At 42.5% G+C, this 26,595-nt stretch overlaps 1 protein-coding gene and 1 pseudogene across 1 annotated transcript; both read left to right on the forward strand.

The window, feature by feature from the left end:
• Positions 1 to 846: 846 nt before the first annotated feature.
• On the forward strand, positions 847 to 2,476 carry LOC120111609 (UDP-glycosyltransferase 72B1 pseudogene; annotated as a pseudogene).
• A 16,391-nt stretch (positions 2,477 to 18,867) lies between these two features.
• Positions 18,868 to 21,631, forward strand: SPCH (basic helix-loop-helix (bHLH) DNA-binding superfamily protein). Its single transcript, XM_008785737.5, has 3 exons — positions 18,868 to 19,368; positions 19,546 to 20,061; positions 21,305 to 21,631. Exons 1-3 carry the CDS (start codon positions 18,934 to 18,936, stop codon positions 21,368 to 21,370), a joined length of 1,017 nt encoding a protein of 338 aa, XP_008783959.1. The 5' UTR covers positions 18,868 to 18,933; the 3' UTR covers positions 21,371 to 21,631.
• Positions 21,632 to 26,595: the final 4,964 nt, after the last annotated feature.

Genomic DNA, 26,595 nt, shown 5'->3' on the forward strand with positions numbered 1-26,595 from the left:
TTACAATGCATAAGGTCTGATTGTTTGATTCATTAAAGCTCATTTTTCTCCTGTTCGAGTTGTTTTAGAGTATTTTAGTCTTCCGGCAAGGCTGGACCTTTTCAACTCGATCTTTAATTAGAAAGAATACAATTTCCGTTTAAAGTTCACCAAAATTTGACTTGTTAGAGAGTAGGTAATTTCATCACTCTTTATATCATCAATATTTTTTTTATTATTTTTTGGAGCCACATCGAGAAAAATTTGGTACAAAATTAAAATAAAAATAAAATCAAACCAGCGTATTCTATGTCAACCCAAGGAATTAGCATCATCAATAGAGAACATTCAATTCTCAATTCAATTCATTGCAAAATAGCGAGAGCATGAATTATTTAAAACTTCTCTAAATAGGATACATGATTATCTTGATTACTCTCGTGTTTGTTTTATCGGACTCATTAGCTCAAACAAGCTCCAATTTGGCCCAATTAATCCCCATCATTCATGGTTGACTGATAAGTAATCTGCCTTCAAGTCACCAAAGCATCATTGTCATTGAATTAGGTACATGAATGGGCTCACATTAATTGGACAGTTTCTTAGCCTCCACTTCGTCTGCTCATCTTGGTTGCCTAAACTAATGGGCATTTGGTGGTTCACATATATCATGCTAAAAAAATATTTAAATACTTATCACGTATCATAAAAAAAGAAAAGATCCTTGCTCATTAAATTTCTTCTGTTCATGGCATATTGAATATGCTATGGATGTCGCAAAAGCGATGGATGGCTTATCTTTTCTCATGTCAGAAACGCCTGCTCATTTGCGAATTTCCCGCACATAATTACAAAGACGACAAAATAAAACCATTAATAGTTTAATTGCATTCGTTTCCTACAGCAATCCGCTCCGGTTAATATATAGTGAACATATAGATCGCCACCCCCAACCAACCCCAGGCAAGACCAGGTCCAGTTTACCCCATGGAAGAACCCCGGCCTCCCCGCATTGCCCTCCTCTCTAGCCCCGGCCTGGGCCACATCATTCCCTTCGCCGAGCTAGCCCGTCACCTCGTCCTCCGCCAGCGCATCGCCATCACCCTCATCACCCACCCCGCCGAACCCTCCGCCGCCGTCGACCGGGCTCTCTTCAACAACCTGCCCGACGAAGTCGACACCGTCTGCCTCCCCGAATTCCCGCCGGAGGACTCCTCGAATGGCACCACCAAACTGGAGACCCGCGTCTTCGAAACTATAAAGGCCAACTTTCCTCACCTCCGTTCCCTTCTGAGCTCTATTTCCTCGTCTGCTCCTCTCGCGGCACTCGTCATCGATACCTTCTGCATCGACGCCTTGGACGTGGCCTCCGAGCTTCGCATCCCGGCCTACCTCTACTTCACTTGCTCATGCACGGCTCTCTCCCTTTCTTTCCACATCCTTACGCTGGACGCCTCATTCCAAGGGGAATACCGGGACCTGCCCGAGCCGGTCCGCCTGCCCGGGTCCGGGTGCGTGCCGGTCCGAGGGGAGGATCTCTTCGAACCGATACAGGACCGGAGAAACGAGGTATACAAGTGGTTTGTCCGCGTCACAAAACGATTTTACGAAGCCAAGGGGATTCTGGTGAACAGCTTCGAGGATCTGGAGCCAGAGGCCGTGAAAGGTTTGAACGAAGCTGACGGTATACCTCCGGTCTATCCGGTTGGTCCGCTGGTCCGGACCGCGCCGGATGAGGAGCACGAGTGTTTGAGGTGGTTGGACCGGCAGCCGCGTGGGTCCGTTGTCTACGTCTGCTTCGGGAGCGGGGGAACGCTGACATGCGCTCAGACGAGGGAGCTGGCTTTGGGTCTGGAGAGGAGCGGCCAGAGATTCCTGTGGGTGGTGAAGAGCCCACATGAACGTGAGGTTAATGGCACGTACTTGGGGGACAAGGGGAATAAAAATCCCTTGGACTTCTTGCCTGAGGGATTCCCGGAGAGGACCGAGGGCGTGGGCTTTTTGGTCCCTTCATGGGCCCCTCAGGTGGCGGTGCTCGGCCACGCCTCCACCGGAGGGTTTATATCGCACTGCGGGTGGAACTCGACGCTGGAAAGCATCATGAAAGGCGTGCCGTTAATTGCATGGCCGCTATTCGCGGAGCAAAGGATAAATGCAGCGATGCTCGCTGAGGATGTGGAGGTGGCGCTGAGGCCCAAAGCAAGCGAGAGTGGTCTAGTAGAGAGGGATGAGATCGCGAGTGTAGTTAAGCGTTTGATGGAAGGGGAAGAAGGGAAGAGATTGCGGAAGAGGGCAGAGGAGCTTAGTCATGCAGCAGCTCGTTCTCTCGGACAAGAAGGGTCTTCAGTCAGGGCAACGTCGGAGGTGGCACGTGAATGGATGGATAGGAGGGCCTGACGATTCCCAAGCTGCTATCGCACCTGCTACTTTATTAGTTATTTTTGAATCGCGTGTCGTTATTGAGATTCCTGGTTGAAATGTGATATGGTATTTTATAGCTCTGTTCCTTAAAAGTAGCGTCCATTTGGTTGGCTTACAGTAGCAAAATAAGCACAAGTTGACAATAAGCAAGCGTGAACTCCATGCTTGATTTCGTCAGGCCAACAACCACCCGATGCGATCGAGAAAACTCTCCGATAATGGACCTGTCTTAGCGCTCAAAATGTATAGGTTTCCTCAAAGTCGAAATTCTTAAGTTGGTGCCGAGGATCACAACAATATACAAAATCCCTGAGCGTTTTAATTTATTGGGAGGTAACTGGTAGGTTATACCTCTCCTGACCATTTGGATGCAACGTTAATGTGCAGTTCTCATTCTGATACGCTGCATATTTTGAATCAACCGGCCGATAGGGCACCACCCAATGCCGATGCATATCAGTTATGTAACTTAGTCGAGCAAAGTCCCCAGTGTCATCTTGCCTCTAGGATTCGTGGAGAGGTCAATGCTAGTGTCCTTCACGGGCCATTCATTAGCAATACTAGGCCATACCTCGACTGGGGATGTACACGGAAACTCTACGTTGAAACAGCGTCATGAAAGCGGTGCCGCTGTTGTTTGCGCGGCCACCGTATGCGTAACAAAAAGATGAAGGGTGGCTTTGGGGCTCGAAGTAAGCGAGAGCGATCTGGTATAGAGGGAGAAATAGAAAGGGGTCATTTGAAATATAATGGAGGGTGATGAAGGGAAGAGATTGGGAGGGAGAGTGGTGATTAGGGATGCAGCTGTTTGTGCTTTTTGTAGGGGTGGACCCTCAGCCAGAGCAGTGTCGGAGATAGGCGGCGACTGGCGAGTGAATGCACGGAAAGGTTCAGAGGGAGTCATTGCTAATTCTTGGGCTGGTATTGCAAGTTATAATCAAATATTAGGTTGGCATTAAGGTCTCCTGATTGATATGTGTTGTGCTTGAAATCTGGCCTGAGGATGACCACGCCAGAGGAAGCCGAGGAGATGCCGGCGGCGACAGAAAAAAAGAGCTACTTCCTGCGCTCCGGGGTACCTGCACAAAGCCTTGGCCGGGGGTTTCGGCGAAGGCCCTTCGATGGCTAGGTTAGCCGGGCTTTTTTGAGCAGAGGAGGAGCTTTCTGAGTGCCTTTGATGGTCTCTTGTAACTTAAGAATGCTTTTAATAGCTTATCATGGCTTACCGAGGGTCTTTCCCAACCTCCTTTTTATATGGTGAAGGTTTCAGCCGTTATCTGAAATCTCGGTCGATTCGTGATCAGCTGGCCATCAGTTGGAGGCGGCGTACAACACGGAGATCAATCCCACAGGCGGAGAATTCTGGAGATATTTTTTCAGATTTGTTCTGAGGGTCCGCCACATCATTTCAAGCGGAAGTGTTCGAGGGAGCTCTTTAATGCATTGTGTGCACACTCACTCTGAGGTGTTACCTGGTGGTATGCGAGGGGCCAATCATCAATGCCCTGCTCTCAAGGCGGCTGTCATAATGACTGGCTTTTAACACCGCGGTCTAGGAAGATCTGCAGAGAGAACTCCTGGGTCTGCCATGTGGCACGATCTAGCCGCTCGGCCGTCTGAACATGGGATCTGCGGGATCTTTGACGGGATCAAGGTTGAGAGGGCTGAGGTCGACTCGGCCTTCAGGGGGTCCGAGGTCGGCTCCGTCTTCGTCTGGGTCCAAGCTGAAATAGGACGATCCTTCAGCGGGGTTCGAGGTCGGCCAAGCCGACCTCGGGCCCCGCTAAAGGCTGAGCCGACCCCAGTCAGAGGCCGGGCCGACCTCGGACCCCACTAAAGGCCGAGCCGACCTCGGCCCTGTCAATCTTGATCCTGTCGAAGATCCCGTGAATTCCTTGCCCAGGCGGCCGAGCGGCCAGATCGTGCCACGTGGCAGACCGAGGAGCTCCCTCAGCAAATCTTCCTACACCGCGATGTTAAAAGCTAGTTATTATGACGGCTGCCTCGGGGGTAAGGTATTGATGACTGGCCCCTCGCATACCACGAGGTAACGCATTGGAGTGAGTGCGCACACAATGCATTAAAGCGCTCCCTCGACTACTCCCAAATTCTCCGCCCACGGGATTGATCTCCGTGTTGTACGCCGCCTCCAACTGATGGCCAGCTGATCATGAATCGATCAAGATTTTAGGTAAACCCCACTCTATAAAAAGAGGGTAGGAAAAGGCCTTAGGTAAGCCATGATAAGCTATTACAAATATTCTTAAGTCGCAAGAGGCCATCAAAGGCACTCAAAAAGCTCCTCCTCTTCTCAAAAAGGCCCGGCTAACTTAGCCATTGGAGGACCTTCGCCGGAACCCTCGGCCTAGACTTGTGCAGGTACTCCGAAGCACAGGAGGTAGCTCTCTTTCTCCGTCCCCGCCGGCATCTCCTCGGCTTCCCCCGGCATGGTCACCCTCAGGCCAAATGTCAACCACAACAATATGTTATGCTGGTATTTTGTTGCTGTGGTTCTTAAACAATGGCTATTTGGTTTGAAGTGCATGTCGACAATAAGCACAAGCGCGAAATTTATATATCCAGTGATGATTAGGGGCTATGGGCTGGTGAGCTCAAGCAATTGAAAATGGGGTTGTATCCTATATGCTAGTTTAGTCGGTCAAGATCTTCGTTCAATATCTTTCCTCGATGAAGTTGAGTTGATGTGCAGATTCGCAAGTACCAGATCATTTTGATTTATTAAAACTCAATACTGTCTTCCATCAGAAAAAAAAATCAAAGCTCACCTTTGCCAATTCTACGAACATGCAGTTGGACGGTCCAGAGATGGAGAGCTTAGAGCTATAACTAAAGTTGGGCGAACCATCCGGTTTGGGATGTACCAAACGGAACTAGAAAAACCAGGGTGGTTCGCTCAATTGATTTGGATCCATTGGATTAAATATTTGAAAAGATGTCCACCATTCGATTAAAGTCCATTTGACTAAAAAAATTACTTAAAAAGTCTTTGCACCTCCGTGGGTCGATCATTTGAGAAACCCAAGTGATTGCCACTCACCTATGCAATCAGCTCGAAGCACCTTCCCACCCCCTTCTCACACTCAGAGCATGTCTCCCTTACTTGCAACATCACCGGTAAGGATCCTCTCTCTCTCTCATTCTCTCTCCCTCCCTGCTAAGCTCGGCACAATACAAATTTGTACCATGCCAAACTAGCTGCTGGCCTGCATGTCCAGCAAATCTTGCCTATAACTCTCTCTCTTTGCCATCATCATGCTAAATAACAGGCCCATGGTATCAAACCCACCCATGCGTAATCTAACCATTCATGCCTCATAGACAAGTAATCAGCACGCCTTCAAAGCCCCGACGGAAAAGTCAATGCAATTTTGGTATGCATAAATGGACTTGGATGGCTAAATAACATTTGTTTTCGTTATCCATCTCCTTTATTTGAACGGGCCGTGAACCCTAGATTAATAATAATAATAATAGGTTATTTTTGCATGAATATCCTTCAAAATATCAAATTTTGGATGGATACCCTTCCAAACTTGATATTTGCACGTATATCCAGGCAAAAAAGTTGTTTTGCTATTCTAGCCTCTTTTTTTCCCTTATTTCTGCATATATATATATATATATATACACCCGCATTATTTAACGTCGTTAAAAAATTAACAATTTTAAGTTAAAATAACTAAAATATTTTTAATAGGTATATGTGCAAAAACAAATATTATGAGCTCGATGAGGACCAAGCCCATCTTGGTATAATTGAGCTTGCCGGCTCAGGATCAAGCCTAGTAAGGATTGGGCCAAACCCGATATCACATCATTTGGGCCTGTGAAAGTACAACATGCCGAAGTTTGAGAGTCCTCGAAACCCCGGAGCAAAAGGTCGCCGATTAGGAGGCGAGTTGGGAATAGCAACTTTGGTCCCACGCGGGGCGAGGTGAGGGTTGGGGTCAAAAGACCTTGGATCTGGTCGGCAACGACGGTTTTGGTGCCTCTGATGTGCTCCGGCGGTGGTGGCCGAACTTCGGAGCCGGCGATTGATGGAGTTTTCTCCGATCTTCTCCGGCATCGGTGGCCGGCAACATCGCTCGGCAAGGAAGAAGACGAGACGTTTCTTGACGAGGAAGACGCGTCCTTCCCCGGAAGATGCGTTTCTTTCGGAGGGCCGACTTCGACATCCGCACGACGGATTGTTTTTTTTTCGGCTTGTGCATGTACTGGTGGCCCTTGGGCCTATTCGTTGGTCCATCTATAAGGGCTTCCGCTTGAAGTCGTGGGTCGCTTTGCTCCGCCCTCTCGAGTAGCTTGGCATCCCGCCGTGACAGGAAGGTGAGAAAGGCCTTAGAAGGCAGCTGTTGCCTGGTTAGGCCGTTCTAAAATTAAAAAGATCATGTCAATTCAATTAGAATGTGACTTAGTGTAGCATTTCTTCTATGTAATTTTGCACGTCAGGTATTGCTGTCGGCTTTGTTATTAGCATAAATGGTTCCAAGAGACACTTCTTGGCTTCGCCCGTTATTTAATTAGGGAGATGCCTCTGGACTTTTCTGTGCACATCAATCAGAGACTCTTAGCGTCAGGCTTGTTGGATCCAACAATGAACGTGGATACTTTGGCAAGTAACATAAACCGTCGGTACCTTCTGTATGCTACGTAGACAAATGGTACTCAAGTCACATATATTTTAATTGGATTCAAGGCTGGCTTCATGCACGGGGTATGTGAGATGCATATAAGAGCAAGTTCTTAGTAAAAAAACAGCTATTATCCCCCAGGTATTCATAGATTTTTCTCCTATTTCCATGACAATAAAGATACCTGCACATTAGTTAGTACCTTCTCTATTTCACTATTTCTTAAAAAACATTATTTCTCCAAATCAAAATGAACAAAGGATGAATCAAAAGGATGCGTTTATAACATATAAAAGAGCTCAAGAAGAACATCGAACATCCTATCTTATCATGCATGGTCACATGATCGATGGCATAGTTTGTACTTCTAAACATTATGGAAGAAATCCATCTCGCACTTATTTACGCTACAAACAGTAATAGCAAACTTCTAAACTCCTTTGTGATTTAGAAGTGCGCGCATGGCCTGCCTCCCACCTAGAGAGATAACGATCACCCTAAATTTAGGCACAAATGTTTCTTGGGCTTCTGACGAAGCCCGGCCCAAACAATGCTGAATGGGTGAGCCGAACTGCAAACCTAGCTAGTGGGTGCCCCGGGCCTACCACGTCCAAGTGGCTGACCCAACAACGGCCATATGTTCCGTGCCCCCCACCAACAGTTTCGAGCCCGGGCAGCGCTCGCCACTGTCCCCTGAGGCAGGCTTAAATTCGGGCTCTGATGGTCTCAGAGATCCCTGCACGTCTCTCCATCTCCCATCACACCAAAGAAACAAGCCTTCTCCCCTTCAATTAATTGCAAAGGCAAGACCGGCATGATTGCATTACACCCCCCCCTTGTCCCTCCAACCACATTCACAGTTCAATACCAAGTACATGATGCCTTGTCAAAAATAAGTGGGCTGGCCCGGGTTTGGATGGATAGGCCACCAACCTCATTCCCCATGTATAACAGTAACACAACATGTGGATAACTAGGAGACACAAGATGCATGGATTAGTCATCCTTAGGAGGTGCCCAGTGAGACACAAAGTTCCTTCTGCGACATGGCAGAGAGAGATTGGTACATGATTCATCGAGGGTTGGTGCCATGCGCGAGAGCACAAGAGGTTGATCGAATCAGGAGTTTGCACGCGGCCATTTGCATGAGCTTGGAAGAAGAGTTTGTGAGGCTATTCGGTGCCCCATAGCAATATGGAGAGGAATGGGTCATGGTTGGCTGCAGGAAAACAGCGTCCGCGCCCAAACCGGAGCTTATCGCGGCGGAAAGTGGGAGATGGCATGGAGGGGATGCGTCCGGTGTTTTCCCGAATCCCAACGGCTCGCGGGGCGAGAGTGACGTTTCAGGCAGCCGGAATCTTTCCTGCCATCAAGTTGCGGGGGCCGCCAGGATCCGACATTCAGACACGTACAATTCCCCAGGACCATAAACACACCATCCCCTCCCACTGCTTCTCCCATTTAAGAAGGGATTTTCAAAATGGTGTTTCTATTTTTTCCTCAAAAAAAAGAATGGTGATTTGTATTCGTATGGCCAGTGTCTCCAAGCTAGAGTCTTCTCTCTCTTTCATACCCCTTTCGTGGAGCCATTCAATGCCTGCGAGGGAAGCATCAATGAAGCCTATATATATATATATATATATATATATATATATATAGAGAGAGAGAGAGAGAGAGAGAGAGAGAGAGATTAATGAAGCCTACATGAAAAGATGATACAATGCTATCGCTGATACATGTTCGAGAGAGAGACACCCATATGTCACATAGTGACGTACCGATTTAATTCCTGTATATGTTTTTGACTTCGGTGCATATTTATTTTCTTCTATCTGTAAATAAATTTTGTAGACCTAAGTGTACACACCTATTGATGATAAGAGATGGTGGCCCAAAATTGGATTGCCTTTGTGTTACAGGTAGTTTTCTAGCAATAACTCAATTTCCACTTCGCGGCATATACAGCATTCCATTTGTGTGCGCGCACACCACAGAGAGAGAGAGAGAGAGTACATGCTCTGCAGAAGACTTCTGTATTTTCTATAGTCATGTAATAACTATATAATGGCGTATTCATTGTCACGCATATGCTATAGCGTTGTTGCTGTATGGGCTTGAATGATTGTAGATATAGATATATGAAAGTTGGAACTGCCATGAATTTTGCAGAGGATTTGCATTGAAATAACTGTGATAAGGCTCGTGAACTAGCCGTTGGAATGCAAGGTTCAATTACTCCCTTCTCATACTTACGTATGACATCGATCGCTGCCAAACAAAACAGAGGCCTATCAGCATGGATGCACGATGACTGTCGCCAAAAGATAGGAACCTTGATAAACGGCAGGAATACTTAAACCGAACAAATGGAGAACAAGGCCCTTTTATTCTTTTTCAGATAAGAAATTCATATTTTTCATCAACTGGATAGAAGTGATGGCCCAGAAAAAAAAAAAAAAGCAAAAGGAAGCTGATAGCAACAATAACTTCATTCTAGTTTATTAAATAAGAGAGCGGATGACAGGATTGTGGGTGGTTGGGGATGGTAAATGTGAAAGTAAATGAGGAGAGGTAGGACAAAGAAAAGAGCATAACATAGGCCAAGACGGCTGATCACTAAATGAGGCACTCTCATGCATCACCTGTGTCATCAGTTCTTCCCCCTATTCCTATTTATGTTATTTATCGTGGCACGACTTCTCCGTGTCTGATTTCATTCAAGCCTCCTTACAGATGTTTACTGACGCTCACATTTATTTTGGCCTCTTTCTCTCTATTAAGTTTGTTTGTCGCTGGCTGCTACATGCTCATCGCTGTTGAATGTTCCCTTCCGTATCCAAAATGAAATTTAATTGCAAGGAACTACTTGTTCGACATCTTATTTAACTCAACTTTGGCGATTTATGCCATCTCCATACTTTGGATTTTATCACTGGTTGATGCTGTTATTTCTATCATCGTTGAATTCTTTTGCATTATTTTATGGTGTGCAAAAGATATGCTATGGGTCATAATGGAAGGTAATTGTTTGAGCAATGGAGGAGGAGATTTGAGTTGCTTATATTTAGCATCTACGCTACTTCCACAGTATCAGATATTTGGATTTAAGGACCTCATCTTCTCCATTGACGATATTTTGCTCAAATTTATTGACGATGATGAATCCTCATTGCATGGCCTCCCTAAGAAGTTAAGAACAGATCAATTAAACCATGTTTTAAGGACAATTACCTTTTTCTTCTCCTCTGGAATCTCATCTTTTTATTCCTCTAAAATCACAAAGTTGGATAATGAAACATGAGAGTGCCGATTAAAATTCGAGGTGAAATTAAATTTCATAACTATCCAGTGAGGAGATTGGTGACCAGATAAATTTTCAATTTGAGTTCGTTCTAAGATTTTAAGGGGAGGGCCACCAAAATTTGAAATTTGATGAGGGAACGGTTATCTCTTGATAGCGTAGCCAATGCCATCTATTATTTTGTCACACTATTAGACCTTTGGAAACTTTGTGAGAAGGAAATTCTTGTCAGATTTTTGTAGACAGGAGGATACGTTATAAACCATCTTTTCATATTAATTTATGCCTCGTTTCATAAGAAAAATCTTCGGTGGATTCTACTCGGGCCATGTCAACCGAGTTCTGCGATACTGTAGAACAGAACCAGCTGAAAAGCATACTACATGCTTCATCTGGAATACCTTACCATGCCACCTAGTGTGACCTGAAAGTTTTTCGTTCTTCTTCAGTCTGTACCCTAGTGAATTATATCAGACTTCTATAATAACTTCTTCCTAAAAGAAATGGAACTAAAAGGGTGCATGCATATCAGCCTTCTTAAAGGATTATTGCTGGATTTATTACTCAGAAAAATAATGCTAGTTATTACTCCTTTGGCTGGTAAAGAACAGTATGCCTTCATTTGGTAGAAATATAAATATGCTGTAATTGTCTTTCTTTTGATGAATAGATATGCTGTAATTGTCAGAAGCATATTGATGTAGCAATGTTGCTGAAACCATACTATGAAATAAACTGTAAAAAAAGTAATCTGGTTTGAGATCTTCTAGCTATGGGCCTCCATATTATTGGACTCAGTGGATGGAAATTATTTCACCAGATCTGGGTTCTCTATCATTGTCAATGATCTGCGCATAGGCTATATGGATTTTTTTTTCAAAAAAATGAACAGTAAGGACATCTCATCTCTGCTATCGTATATTTACTTAAACCTAATGAACTAAATTGCCCAAAGAGTGATATCTCCAAAGGTGTGGGAGTCCGAAAAAGCAAAGAAAGTGCAGACTGGTGATGAAACTCCCAATCACTTTGAAGCTATAATTGATAGATTGTATAATTACTTGTTGTGTCAGAAATATATAGCAGAATAACTCCGGTAAGAGTTATTTGGTTTGCTGGGTACGTACCAGAAACTCCCGTAGTTAATCTATGTAAATTTCAAATAACATGCTTCAGTTGAGTCTGCTAATATGAATCTGGACGTACGAAATATAATCTATGATGATAGTCCTGGAAATGTCTGGAGATGTTAATGCAAATTGAAGCTTGTTTATTTGAAAATTGATGGAAGCATGGTCTAGAAAACAACAAAATTCGTTTCTGTGGTGTCAGATTATTTGTCACTATGCAGTAGAATCTATTTAATACATGTGTACTCGTCACTCTCAGAATGTACTCCAAAAGAAATTAATAAACCTAAAAATGGATCACTTTGGAAGGCAGGGGCGATGATTTTTTTTTTTTTGATTGGAAGCAGGGGCAATGATCCAATAAGGAACTACGCTCCCTTGTAACTAGAATTGTTGTAAATGTAGCCTTTAGTGTTTTTGAATTCAGAGCCCTGGAGGAGATGAACATGGCACTTTTAGCCGATCGATTAAGAGGCCACTCCAAAAAAAAAAAAAAGCACAACAGCAGCAGCGGCAGCAAAAACGCCATGGTGCTGTTAGGCAAGAGCTATGCCAGAAACTTCATGTTTTCATCATCAGGACTTCTGCAGGGTGCTCTATTGGTGGACCACCACAAAAGAAGGATATCAACCAATTTGTAGTCACTCAACTATTTACCTGATTAATTTCACTGTGATATCCACTTTGTCTTCTTTTTTTTTGCTTAGGTCTCTGTCTTTCATTTCATTTCTCGCTCCAAGTGCATGGCGGAAGTCATGCGTGAGGGCATTTTAACTAGAACAAAATAAGACCAAACAAACCATACAATAGTGAAAGGAGAACTGAACAACCCACCCAAGGCAACTTAAGAAATAAAACCCGCTTGTTTCTTTTATAATTCTATTTTGATGATAAGGGAAGCAAAAGAAACCACCCGGCCTTTATTGGTGAGTTCTTCCAAAAAACTCTAGAGTCGCATCTATTTCAACAAACCACCCAAAGAAAAGCAGCAAATATCTGTTTGCCTCTAAGAAGTCCTTCCTTCCAAATTTTAAGCATTCCTAAAGCCACCTTCAATTATATATAACAAATAGTTTTACTTTCGGGGACGAAATAGACTTCCAAAATTTGATTCATGAAGGCCCAGAACTCCGTATTGACTAACCACTAGCCCAAAGCTTAAGATGTCAGATCAAGATATCTTGGCCTATGCAAATGAAGATCTAAACAAGTCAAGGATGATGCAAGACGATGACCGGAAATTAAGAGAAGAAAGGGCTCAAAAGAATTGGCCTAGATGGGATTTTTTGCTTATTCTTTTTTCCCATACAAGCCTAAATAGGGTTTGGATCCATAAACTTAAGCTTTATTGACATGTCAACCGACCACTAGTTGTCAAATGCTCCAGGGTAGGTGCAGCAGGTGGCTGCCAGCTGTTCGACACGTCGGTTCCGGAGGCAGAGCTTCGAGCAGCCTGGGCGGGCGTGCGCCATGCGAGGATGACCCTGCGAGCCAGGTCGATCATTTTGGAGGGCGACTCCACCACGGTCATCGGATGGATTCGGAGGGGGGCGACGGGTGATGGTACAGACCACCCTTTGATCCGCGACATAGGGAGCATGATGGGAGATGAGAGAGCCTTCCAGGCTCAACATGTATTTAGAGAAGCTAATGGGACAGCTGACTGGGTGGCGGCCCATGCGGCTCATCACTCAGGGTACACCCTTTGGTCGGGGGAGGAGGAGCTGCCACATGCGCTCCGCGAGTTGCTTTATTTTGATTTTCTTGGATGTATTCGTACACGTATTGTATGAAATATCCGTTTTCAACAAAAAAAAAAAAAAAAAAAAAGCTTAAGACCGTAAGAAATGAATCTCTGGCCATAACATTTTGCCACGGTTCAGTAATCTATAGGAAGAGCACGCGACGAGAACACAATTGGGCCCTCATGTGTATGCTTTCAGCATTCATCACTTGGCTTTTGAATAATTTGCATTAATCTATCTAATTACATTTCTTATTTTTTCCCAGGAATTCTTCTGTATTTCAAATCCCAGCCATCATGGCATCACTGCGAAGCCTGTTTCTTTACTCTAGGCAATGTTAGAACTGTCTGATGAAGCAAGGGAACAGTGAACAAGCATGTCGGAAATAGCGTAAATACTGTGCCCTGGCCCCCTTCATGTGAGCGGATTTTGTGATCGTTCATCTGACTGCCTTGAAGGACGCCTATACGTTCAAGCAGCATTTGCTGCAAACCGCTAGTTTTGGTGGCTCAGGTACCGAAAACCATTACCAATTTCTGGTGCATTTGCACGGGTTCCACGTAGATAAATAGGGAGAGTAAATTTTGTGGTGACTAAAAAGCCAAGGTCCTTTCGATATTCCATAGCAGTGGAGTGACAAAATTAGACAAACAAGGGTCTCGGCCTCCTGAATCTCTCGACGGAGTTGTCACAATGCAGAACCTCAACTGTAAAAGCTAACCAAAAAAATATTATATTGATCTTTTGCTTCTGTTTTAAAATTTACTCAATGCATAATTAATATAAAACTAAATACACATATGTGTCGATTCTTACGTGCCTCTCTCATTTAAAATTCAGCATCCTTCTAGGTCAAATATCCAAATTTATTCAATTCCAATCACCAACACCATAATCAGCTGGTGGTCAGTCCTAATTAATTTGTAGAGCAACAAAATTAGACAAATATGGGTTTCATCCTCCTAAAGCGCTCAACGGTGTTGTAACAATGCAAAACCTCATCTATAAAAACTAACCAAAAAGTATTATATTGGTCTCTTAGTTTTATATAAGTTTCTAAAATTTACTCGATACATAGCAGATATGGGACTAAATACATATATGTATGGATCCTCGCATACTCCTATTTTAATTTGGACTCCTCCTATGTCAAGGATCCAAATCCATTCAAATCCAATCATAAATAGAATAATTAGCCGGCGGTCAGCTCTAATTAATTTGTGGTGCAATATCTCCTAGTCAATATAGGCTATAGACTAGATCTACTCGATATTCATTTACACTAACTCAAGACTTCATCCATAAAAGTTAGTCAAAAGATATTATATACGTTTCTTAACCCAGTATAAGTTCCAAAAGATTTATGCAAAACATAGCCAATATGAAAATAAATACATACCTGCACGAGTTCTTACACGGGATAAGCATTTTAACCTGCATCTGTAGGTGGTAAAAATAATTCAAAATATTGTGATGGCACATAAAGTTGTAACCCCACAAATCTTGTCAACTTACAATTATTACAATGCAACCAAGTAAATCACGGCTAAGCCTCCAACATTTTGTTCTGCTTCTCATTCTTATCATTAATTAATGGATGGAAAAGTCTAACCACTCACTGTTTAAGTTTTTTTTTTTTCTGGTTTTAAATAAACATCATCATTCTTGAAATTGTTATTCTGTTGAAAGTCCTGCTATCTGTTCAGTTGAGTACTTTTCTAGAAATAATTATTACTAGATATAACTCTAATTTTATCTAAGGGGAGAAAAGTTTGGGATAAAAATTAGAACAGGTCGGGATAAAAATTAGAATAGGTCCTGAATCTATGCTAAGTAATTTAGACTTTATTAACAAGACACAAGAAAAGCAAGCAGTTCGTTGCATGATGGCAGCAAGTTTAAGAAGTAGAAGCATCAGTATGGCAATGGCCATGTAATTTGGGTGACTCAATATTTAAATGACCGGCCCACCCAAAAAGATTCTGTGTAATTCCAATGTGAAAGGTTTCTCTAAAAAAATTCTAATGCGAGAGGCCTTTAGCCACCAAATATTAGTGCTGCAAATGGGTGGGGTCAACCTGTGACCTGACCTGACCCAACCTACATAAGATCCGACCCAATCTAAATTTTAGGATCCGTAGGGTTGGATCGGGTTCTAAATTTGGATCTGTTCTATTTTTTGGATCAGGTCGGATTCACCCAATTTTGATCCGAATCCGGACCCGACCCATTTTTTTGGTCAGTTTCTTACTATTATATGGTAGAACTTTAAATATAAAAATACATAAACTCGGATCCGACTCGGACCCGACCCGACCCGAATGATCTGTTGGGTCAAAATTTGTAGGCATTGACCCAATTCGACCTGCCCCAATTTTCAATCGGATCAGGTCCAGATCCAAAATTAGGACTCGAACAAGAAACCAGATCGGATCGGGGTCACTCAGGACCCGATCCGATCCGATCCATTTGTAGCCTTACCAAATATTGTTAAGGCTTTGGTGCTATGTTGGTGAATAATATATATATAAATGAAACATAATAAATATATTGTGGAAAAGACAAAGAACAAGATGGAGAGGAAGAGGAAGACAGAGAAATAAGTTTAAAATTCCAAGTCCAGACAAACATTTCACAATAATCTATTCTCATATTACTACATCGGAAGAGGCTATGTTCAGGCTCTTTATAGGGAGAATATGAAAATTCTTATAATGAAGCAAAAACATTAATAATGATCACAGATCATATGGCTTTGAAAACCTAAAATCAAAAACACTAGATGCAAATATATTCCAAAGACCAAATAGTGATTCAAAACTGTCGAAATAAAACCCGCAAGACCACTGATGAGGTCAAGGAAGGTCGGGCTCCGGCCTGCACGTCCAGCACTACGGAGAAATTTCTCGCCCTCCGACCTCGCCGTTGATGAGGTCAAGGGAGATCGGGCTTCGGCCCACGCGTCCAGCGCTACGGAGGAATTTCTTGCCCTCCGACCTCACCATTTATGAGGTCAAGGGAGATCGATCTCCGGCCCGCGCGTCCAACGCTACGGGGGAATCTGCCGCCCTCTAACCTCGTCCCCACCAGTCTCAGACAGCGGAGGCGACTACTTCTCCTCAGAGGTATTGTCCGCTTTGAAAGGGGTTTCATAGTCTCTTTTTTTTTTGCTGAAAAAAAGGGGTAGAGAGAGGAAGGGACAAGCCCACCCCCACGTAGCAGCCCCCACTGGGCCTCCGCCCCGCCAGGAGAATGTTCGATGCGGGCAGAAATGGCCGTGTGTTGGACACCCCGACCGATTTTACTCATGCCTTCTCCAGCTCGAGTCCCACGTGTGAGTACGTCACACCTGGCACCACCCCGGCTACTGGCAGTCCAAGAGCGGTCCTATACCTCATGTCCAAGCAGTGGCCGAAGCTACATTTTAATCGTTGCTGCAGCGATTCGAACTTCGGACCATGAGGTTAGAATCCCCACCCAGTACCACTAGGCTACCACCTTGGTGGCTTTCATAGTCTCTTCCCAACGCATGATTTTGCCCCACAAAAAATGCCTCTGAAGAGAAAGGGATAGTCCCCCTCCATTTAAGGAACAAACCTCTCTGCTATCTAGTCGATGTGGGACTAAGTTCAAATTCTTTATTCCCACAACAACCACATTATGATCAAGTCTAGCATCAACAACAACATCATATTTTTGGATATTTACAGCATTTCCTCAAATTGCCATGGCTTCCTCTTCCAATCCTAATCTTGTCCAATATTTCAAATATTCAAAAGCTTACTCAAGAACGAACTTGGTCGTAACTTTCTTTCCATTTCCAGAAATGTTTTTGCATAATGATTTTGCGGGGGCTTTATATCCCAATTTCAAGACCTTGCATCAATTATGCTAAACAAGCTGTACAGATTGCAGTATAACATGGTTGTGACAATGCCTTATAAGTATGGCCTTAATAGCCATACAACAATTATATCTTGAACTTCATGAGTCAATATAAGATTATGACAGATTTTAATGTGGCTAAAAATTTCGAAGAACACTTCTCTATGATTTCATATTGTTGTATTGTAATGGTCATTATTTACCATTACAGCATCATATAATAGCTAATTGTAGCATGATAATAATGAGGCGATAGTGTACGTTGGGCATCCCTCCTAAGGAGATGTGGCCCATGTATTATCGGGCGCCAAAGTTGAATGGCGAGGCCTATCATTAAAGACTGGAATTAAAATATTCCCTTAGCACAAAAGGATGAGAACTAGGATTTTTATTCATGGTGTGCAGTGAGAATCCTAAGGCATCCCTTCTATTCTCTGTAGAGAGACTTCTTCCTGTAGAGGAAGCCATAGTAGCCAACAAACTGGAATTAAAAGATGTTAGTAGATTGGCCAACATCAAACCACATGTCCATATCTGTAATTCTCAGTATCTCTGAATATAAGATCTTGGATGGGTTTTGAGTGCTCTATCTAGTAAACCTAGTTACGCATGAGTTATGAGCCAGATTTACCCTGATATAAATTATAGCTTAAAACTTGAACCAAAAATACTAATTAGAAAATATTGTTTAGATGCTATGATTCTGCACTATAAATCTCTTAGCGCTATGAATTAATGTGAGACTACTACATGTTTACAACAGGTCGTTATTAATTCAACGACAAAGTTATGCTGTAAAACCTTCCTTGTCCATCAGATAGATACTTTGCGGTTTTTTTTAAATATTGGTTTGTAAAAATAATTTAAAATTATTTGAACGGTGATTTTTGTTAAATAATGGTGGTCGTGACAATTGTACTTGGATTGATAAAAGATATATGTTCACGAGGTTCTATACCTGTAGATCAACAGCGGACATGGAACGTCACCTATATGAAAGCTACCCAGTAAATTATAATGATATATAAAACCGAAAGTTGTCAAAGTTTATTATTTAAGATCTAAAGAGAAGTATGAACCGGGTGATCGGGTAGTGATACAACCCTCCTCTCCTAGATGGAAGTCTAAATTATTTAAAATCTCTTATATATATATATTTGTAACGTTACAAGGTAACAGGAAGCCATTATCTTGGCCGTCGCATCATCCATGCAACGGAGAACCCAAAGAGGCCGATTTTACCGTCGCCATGCGCTTGTCAAACTGTCAAAACTTGGCCTGCCCTCTTCGGTGTTGCCTTTTTGATCCTTCCAGTAGCCGGAAATGCAGAACCTGTACGGTGCCGGGAACTCCCAATTTAAATCGCCATGCAGAGCGTCCAAAAATTTAAGAAAAAATTAAAACCTGCACCCCTAGTGGCATTGCCGTGGTTCCCCTCCACTTGTCAGCCGACATTTCTCTATATTACCTCTCTCCTCCCTCCTTCCCCGTTCCTTCCAACGGTCCATTTTGATTCCTTCTCTCTTCTTTCCTCCTTCCTCCTCCCTTTCCACTTGTTCTCATTTCTATTCTCTCTTTCTACAGAATGCAATGCATAGTTATTGGTGTAGCGACTGAAGGAGGAGGTAGAGCCATATAACTTAATTGGGAGTTATTCTGGAATCCATTCTTATCATTGTCCATGTACCCACCTTCATGAGTTCTTAGGTTTCTTTCATTTACACGCGAGAGTTTGGCCATATTCAACCAAACCATTCCAAACGAGGAGGTTTTCCGACTGGGTCCGATATTACGTCCGTAGTGATCAATTAGCCGGCGACATGGGAGACGGCCTATCTGAACTTTTCGAGGACACAGAGTTCGGGCACACCAGCTTCACCGGGGCCACCTCCCCGGAGGACCTCTTTAAAATCCTGGAGAGCTTGGAGGATGATACTAAGGAGGTTCCTCCCTTCAACCCATTTGAAGAGCTTGTCTTCAGCCCGAGAGGTGGTGACGATTCTACGACGAGGCTAGTGTCTCAAGGTTCGGCTTCGTCTAGCATTAGGCCTCATGAGATCGATGAGGGTGATGAGGAGACTAACCGTGCTCGAAAGAAGCTAAAGTCCTCCACACTGGTTGCTTCGGTCGATGCGGCCGCCCAAGACGGGCAGCACAAGATGTCACACATCACGGTGGAGCGCAACCGGAGGAAGCAAATGAACGAGCACTTATCGGTACTCCGATCATTGATGCCATGCTTCTATGTGAAGAGGGTAAGATACTGTCAAGCCCTTCTTTTAGACCTCTTATTATCCTATATTTTCCGAAAGTTTTCCATGATGCTTTTGCACCCGCATGGCGCCGTTTAAGTATGATCGTTTAGGCGTTTGCTTGTCTGGGACAATCATTTTACTGCTCTCCTCTCGCTTATATTTGTTGTTTTAACTCAGGGGGATCAAGCTTCCATCATAGGAGGAGTCGTTGATTACATCAAGGAGTTACAACAAGTCCTGCAGTCCCTGGAGGCCAAGAAGCAGAGGAAAGTCTACAGTGAGGTTCTCAGCCCCAGACCAGTTTCCAGCCCTAGGACGACACCACTGAGCCCGAGGCCTCCGCCTCTGAGTCCAAGAAAGGGTTTGCCCATAAGTCCAAGAACTCCTCAGCCAGGCAGCCCTTACAAGCCAAGATTGCAGCAAAGCTATCGCTCCCCGACCTTGGTTCCATCTCATGAATCCTCCCCCTCCATTGAGAACAACGTCAACGAGCTCGCGGCCAACTCCAAATCCCCGGTTGCGGATGTGGAGGTGAAGTTCTCGGGTCCCAACGTCCTCCTGAAGACTCTGTCGCATCGCATCCCTGGCCAGGCTCTGAAGATAATCACCGCTCTTGAGGGCCTTTCTCTCGAGATACTCCATGCGAGCCTCAGCACCATTGATGACACCATGCTCAACTCATTCACCATCAAGGTATCTACACCCCCTCAACCCCCCATGTTTCCTTTATATCTTCTTGGAAACTTATATCTAGACCTGTTCACTGAAGAACCTGGCCACTTAGATTTTGCTTCTTATTGGACCCCCACGAGCTAGCTGGTTCCAATACATATATCTTCTTAGCAGCAAACAAGGCGTGTAGATACATAAGAGATACAGGTATGTAGTTACGAGGAATCTGCAACAGAGTCAAAGCTGTTCAATATGCTTACGCTTATGCCGGATGCCGCTCATGCAACTTGGAACCACTATTGCTTTCCGGGTTCTCTTTTAAGGGAAAAAAAGGCTGCTATATATTTAACATAAATTTGCCCGTAAAGGTTTTACATCTACTGAAGTTTAAATACTAGAGGCACTCGGACCATGTTTATTTTATGTATCAAAAAAAGAAGAAAGAGGATCGAATAAAAAAGACACAGGGAAGAAGACAAAAACTAGGTTAGATTGAGTAGCCGCATGTGGCCAAGAGGATCCTACAAAATCTATCTTTTAGGGTGATATGGCTAACGCGTAGGCCTGTTAAAATTACACGATGAACCTGTCGGTATTTAATGATACATTAAAGTTGAAAGAACAAAATTTGATGGTTTTACTTACTCTTTACTGTACATCTTCTCTCGTCTTAATAAACTCTGGGGGCAGCCGCTGGCTACCTCCATTCACATCAAAAATACTTGCATTTCACTGTTTGGCTCAGAATATCATTGATGGTCTTAACTTTCTGGGCAGCTTTTCTTGTTTGAAAATAGTCTTTAGATATAGACGCTTCCCTTCTTCCACCTTAGCATCGGTTTTTTTGGGATGCCATGGTGTTATATTCTGGATCCATGTATTCTCCACTTAAGAAAGAGATTAAAAACCCTCAATCCTTAATGAAGGATAGCTTAGACATTGTTTACATCAAATAAATAGACTGACAAGCCAGATAGGTCTGAGAGATCAACCCCTTCCAGATAACAAACTAATGCAGTTGGAGAACATCTTTTGCCAGAGGAAGTGTATTGGATTAGGCTTACAAGTGAAACTTTGGTTATGAATTTGCTTGAAAAAAGAGAACTATTACAATCCGGCATTCAATTTCATGGCAATCTTGGAATCTATTCTATTAGCTACTTAATTATGGTTGACTGCCAGTAAATGGTTGTTAATAAGCTTCTTGTATTTTTGCTGATATATGCACGTCTAGTTATATTTTTAATATTTTCCCTTGCAACAGATTGGAATTGAGTGCGAACTTAGTGCAGAGGAACTAGCACAGCAAATTCTGCAAACATTCTCGTAAATCTATCCAACGCAACATCAACCCTAATCCTAACATCTGGCTCAGTTCTCTCGGACAGCAAAATCTCAGTAGCAAAGAAAACGTGGAAGGCACCGAGAATAATCAAGTCCATCTAGTTAGAGCATGACTCAGACGTAGCCTGTTGTTGTAATCCATGTAACTTTCGTTTACTTTTTATGTGTGGTTTCTTCACTTTTCTACCTCATGCTCTTGCTTGTTGCTGTAATTTCATTTAATTTTCTTCATTCATGTTAATGGAGAAGCTCCATATTATGGTAAAATTTAGACCATTTGTGTAATTTCATTTATGCTAAGGGTTAACCTACGAGCTAGAGGACTCTTGCGTTAATAACTAAAAAGATAAATAGTTCTTAATTTATTTTTTTTAGACGAATAGTTCATAATTTTTTTTATTTTTCGCTTACGTTTGTTTCCCTTCATAGCACGAACATTCTCTAATGTCTGCTTGCTTCCCAAAAATAAAAAAAAGAATTGCAGGTGAAGACTTATCCTGTGCCATAGCATGCAAACCATCTTTAAACGACTATCCAATAAAATATTTAAACCCTGTACCATAGCGTGTAGCTTGAGTTGGGTTGTGTGTGGACAAGCGGGCCGAGGTTGCATTGGTCCTTAGGTTTTGCAGCACTGTGCACATCACGTTTCCTTAAGTTGTTACTGATATGAGAGATTTGACGCAGTTGGTGAATGAGAAATAAAACTTAAATAGTTAGAGAATTGGATAAATTACAAAAACCTTTTTAAGATTTATGTTTATTATACATATATTCAATAGCTTATAAAATTTATACTTACATGCATCTAATTAAAATAACACTATCAGTAGGATGAGAAAGAGGATGCTTTTTTTTTTTTTATGTTCTTGAATGGTCGTTATATTATTTAATTTTTTTATTGTTGTATTTAGATTATGTTTAAAATTAACGATTTGACTAATATTGTATTAAGTTATAAATTAGAATATTAGATAAAAATAAATTAAAAAAGATAAATTTTTAGCTAGATAACTATGATGGCCCTCGTAGCTCGTAAGCCAGATTTTTTTTTTTTTTTTTTTTTGCTAAAGCCGTAAGCCAGATTATTGAAGTGAAGATGTCATTTTGGCGCACCAAAACCCACAATTGCAGGTCCCACCGGGGCGCGATGAATAAGAGGATGGACATCGTGTGGTCTGCATTAACCCGAAGTTTTGGACCCTTGCCAGCTTTTGTGTGGATGACACATTTAGCTAGATTGACTCTGAATGCAACCCATACAAATCTAAATTTAAGCCCGAATCGCGCACCTTAATCTCGCTTGGGTCCGCATTCCGCAACTTGTTAAACGCTCTTCACGTCGTTAATCCGAACTGCTAAAGTAAGAAATTGCCGCCAAGCCTGTCGAAGAAACGGAAAACCCGCAATCTCGATCATCCCCGTCGCGAAGAGAGAGGGGGGCTCCGGAAAGGGCTAAGGTGACAGCCGAGGAGTTTGTTTCCTAGTCCATAATTCTCGTGCTGCCGCCCAATCTCCGGCGATCTCCACATTGGTGTTGGCCTCGTCGTCCTCTCCCTCACTAGTGAAATTGAAAAAGGACGGCGGCAAAAAATATGTGTGAGAATCAGTACGGACGTGTATTTAGTCCTATATCGATTATTCGTTTGGTAAATTTTAGGTTTTTATACATGATTAAGAAACTCAAATAATACTTTTTGGCTAGCTATTTTGGGTGAGGTTCTGAGTTGTTATAAATGGAATCAGAGTGGATCCAGCACATAACTTATGTGGACTAGGAGATATTGCAGCACGGATCCATTGAGACTGACTACAAGCCGATCGTGGTGTTTGTGATTAGATTTAAATTAATTTAAATTCTTAGAACGGAGGGAGTATATGAGGACTCGTGCAGGCGTGTGTTTAGTCCCACATCGGTTATTCGCTGGATAGTTATTGGGTACTTATACATGATCAAGGAACTAAAATAATATGTTCCGGCTAGCCATTTTGGGTGAGATTCTGGGTTGTTACAGTTGGAAATTCAGAGACGGTCGAAAAAAGGAACAGTGGGATCGAAGAGCACTTTTTTTTTCTACCTCCATTTTTACCATATTTCAGAGAGAGGACCAGAATATCTAGGCGTGCAACTTTTGCACCACATAATCTTCGTAGATAGCTGCAATACCATCTATCTCAAAAATAGGCTGCTTTTCTTTATCACCGCAACGCACCATATTAATAATATTTTATTGTATTTAGGAATGAATAAGAGCCACTCATCTCTGAAATAGCCAACAATCATACACTATTCTATGGTGCAAAAATTATACTGCAAATAATCCAAACTCATTAAAGAACCAAAATTTTATCCTGTGCACTTTTGTATTGCAGAGTATTGTACGGTTCTGGATAGCCATCATATCATATATTTGGGAGCCGGACGGCTGTTGCTTAGGCCCATTCTAGGCATAGGCCGTTTTTCTCTAAAATTAATGTGACGATGGATATCAGGGCGGGATCATAAGCGTGTATTTTTCTTTTCTTTCTTTTTTTTCTTTCCATATGTGATGATTTGACAGATTTGGTGGTCCACGGTATCCGCCCTGCCAATATAACCACTCTCTTCTTGAATAAACATATTCCACTCATTTTGATTTAGTTTTGCAAATTAGAGTTAGAACAGAAATATACCTTTCCGAATTAGGAGTATAGTTATTAATTTTATGAATAATAATAAAATTAGTTAAGATTGAAACTTGGTTATTTATATTAAAATGTAATAAGAGAAAAAGCCTAGATAGTGCCAATCTATTGATAACGATACAAATGGGCCAGCCTGCTAGGTAAATATCGGCTTGGTATTGGGACTGGCTCTATGAAAACTTTCTCAAAGTCATAGCCTAGGCCTGGGACCATTTCAATCGCGTTCCTATGGACCAGAATACTCCATCCGATCAAGTCGCAGGCCTTTCACACATCACACAGCCTTTCTTTCAGGCATGGCACCCTCACTGCACTGGCTCCTCTATTCCCCATAACTCCACCAACAACGATGGCATTGTAAATTTGGCCTTTTGGCTATAGCCACAAGATGCATACCTCCGGATAATGAAAGACTTAAATTCAATCTTACACTGTCTCGATCAAAATCATTGAGGCTACGTTTCTTTGAAGGGATAAGTTTTGAAGACATATCGATATAGTATTCCTTTGAATGAGTCTTCTTTCGGTGTTTGGATGGGGGGATGAGTTTGGAGAACAAATCCGCGCATCGGAGGAGATAAAGTTTCTCTATGTTGTGACAAAACACTATTTCGCCAAAATCGATTAATAGAATTTTTTTGATGTAAAGAGAGGCAAAAAGGAGCTACCCGGCTTTTATTAAAAAATAATTATGTTTGCAATAAAGATGAGTTATATTGTCAAAGAAGGAGAGGAAAGAAGGAGAGGAACATATAAAAAAAAAAAAAAAAAAAAAAAGAAGCTAAATGACTCCAAACCAGGTGTCTGATAATTAAGACAGAAACCGTTGATCATCGTAAAAAGAAGCAGTGGATGAAAGAATTCATCCAGACCTAAAATTTCAGGTCTGGAAGTTTCAAGCAATTTTATAAAAAATTTCAGGCTAACACTTTTTTGTTGTACCATTTTTTTTGAATATGAAAAGCTTTGTTTTGTTAATCTCAGATGACTAAGCTGATGTACCCTTTTTCACATCCAATTAACAAAATTATCCTTTCTGTTTTTTTTTTTTTTTTTTCATCTATCCCAGTGAGGCCATCTTTTTGAGTGTTTGTTACGGTATCTCCCGATTCGAAGGATACCCTCCACTTATCCTCTCCACCAAACGCTATCTTAAATGGGACCGATCATTATTTCCATGCAGAATCAGCCAGAAATATATGGATGTTGAATGACGTGATAGAAGGCAAAACTCTTCTGGACAAGCAAGAATTCTTGCGTATTGACAAAACCAAAAAAAATCATATCTAATGGTGTGGTGTTTTAACTCCACTATATATCCACGCATCATTTTGGCAGCGACAGGTGAGGACATCATCACACCATCTTTTATATTTTTTTTCCTGTTTAAAGATAAAATATTCTGAAAGTCTTAAATAATTATGATATAAATTCTAACCATTATCATCATACTATATCATTAATAATAATGATGATAATAATAATAATAATAGCGATGACGATAAAAATGATGACGATAATAATAATAAATAATAATAATAAATAAAAATAAATAAATTGATGTCATTTTGATGCAGCCTCCCAACAGCTTCCATATCGTATATCTAAAGTTATTGCATACCCTTTCATGGGAATGCATCTAGGAGCCACACGTTAGTATTTAGTCGGTCCATGAATTCTAGATGCGAAGGACTTAAGATTGGTATCTCTAATTTGCTGAGTATCAGATAATTAGTTGGCATCAATTCTTTGAATATGAGTTCCATAAAAAAAAAATCTTTGAATATAAGATGCAATAGATAAAGTTTGTAATTAATTCTGTCATACATTGTGTTGGGGGAAAACCCAAGTCATCCCGGAACGAAGGCGCCCAACCAGGGAGCGCCGACCTCGCGACGCTCGAGCTGAAGGCGCCCGGGGGAAAACCCAAGTCATCCCGGAACGAAGGCGCCCAACCAGGGAGCGCCGACCAGAATGCGCCGACCTCGCGACGCTCGAGCTGAAGGCGCCCAACTGGGCAACTAGCTCGGCTCGGCACCCGGCACCGTGCCGAGCCCCGAAATGCCTTGTCCAAATATTCGACCTCGGCCTGATTCCTTGAGGGAACCTGACTCTAGATATCCAACTCCACCGTACTCTGCTACCGTCGTCAAGCCATTAATGCGCGTGGCCTCTGCAGGCCTCCAGTGCACTCAACCATTAATGAACGCGGCTCAAGATGATATCCGAATCGCTCGACCATCAAAGCGTATGGCTTTCTCTAATCACCGGTTCACTCAACAATTAATGCGCTTGTTATCTACGGACCCCAGGCCCTCCACAGCGGGCGGTTGAACCACTCCACCAGGTCCGATCAATCACGACAATTCGCTGACTCCGGTCTGATCCGATCTCATCCCCACGATGCCATTAATGAACATGATCGTGCTCAATTATCACAAAGAGGACAATCTGCCCCGTCACATCACAGGTAACCCAACTCCCTCTATAAAAGGAGAATCCCTCCATTTGAGGGAAGGGAGGAGG

The sequence above is a fragment of the Phoenix dactylifera genome, chromosome 5 (assembly GCF_051530095.1).
Source record: "Phoenix dactylifera cultivar Ajwa chromosome 5, Ajwa_hap1_PhDact_Kaust_v1.1, whole genome shotgun sequence".
Classification (NCBI taxonomy): Eukaryota; Viridiplantae; Streptophyta; class Magnoliopsida; order Arecales; family Arecaceae; genus Phoenix; species Phoenix dactylifera.

Coding starts and splice junctions, on each gene's coding strand:
- SPCH (XM_008785737.5), top strand. CDS start 18,934: ATGGGAGACGGCCTATCTGAACTTTTCGAGGACACAGAGTTCGGGCAC. Junction 19,369..19,545: donor CATGCTTCTATGTGAAGAGG/GTAAGATACTGT, acceptor GTTTTAACTCAG/GGGGATCAAGCTTCCATCAT. Junction 20,062..21,304: donor TCAACTCATTCACCATCAAG/GTATCTACACCC, acceptor CCCTTGCAACAG/ATTGGAATTGAGTGCGAACT.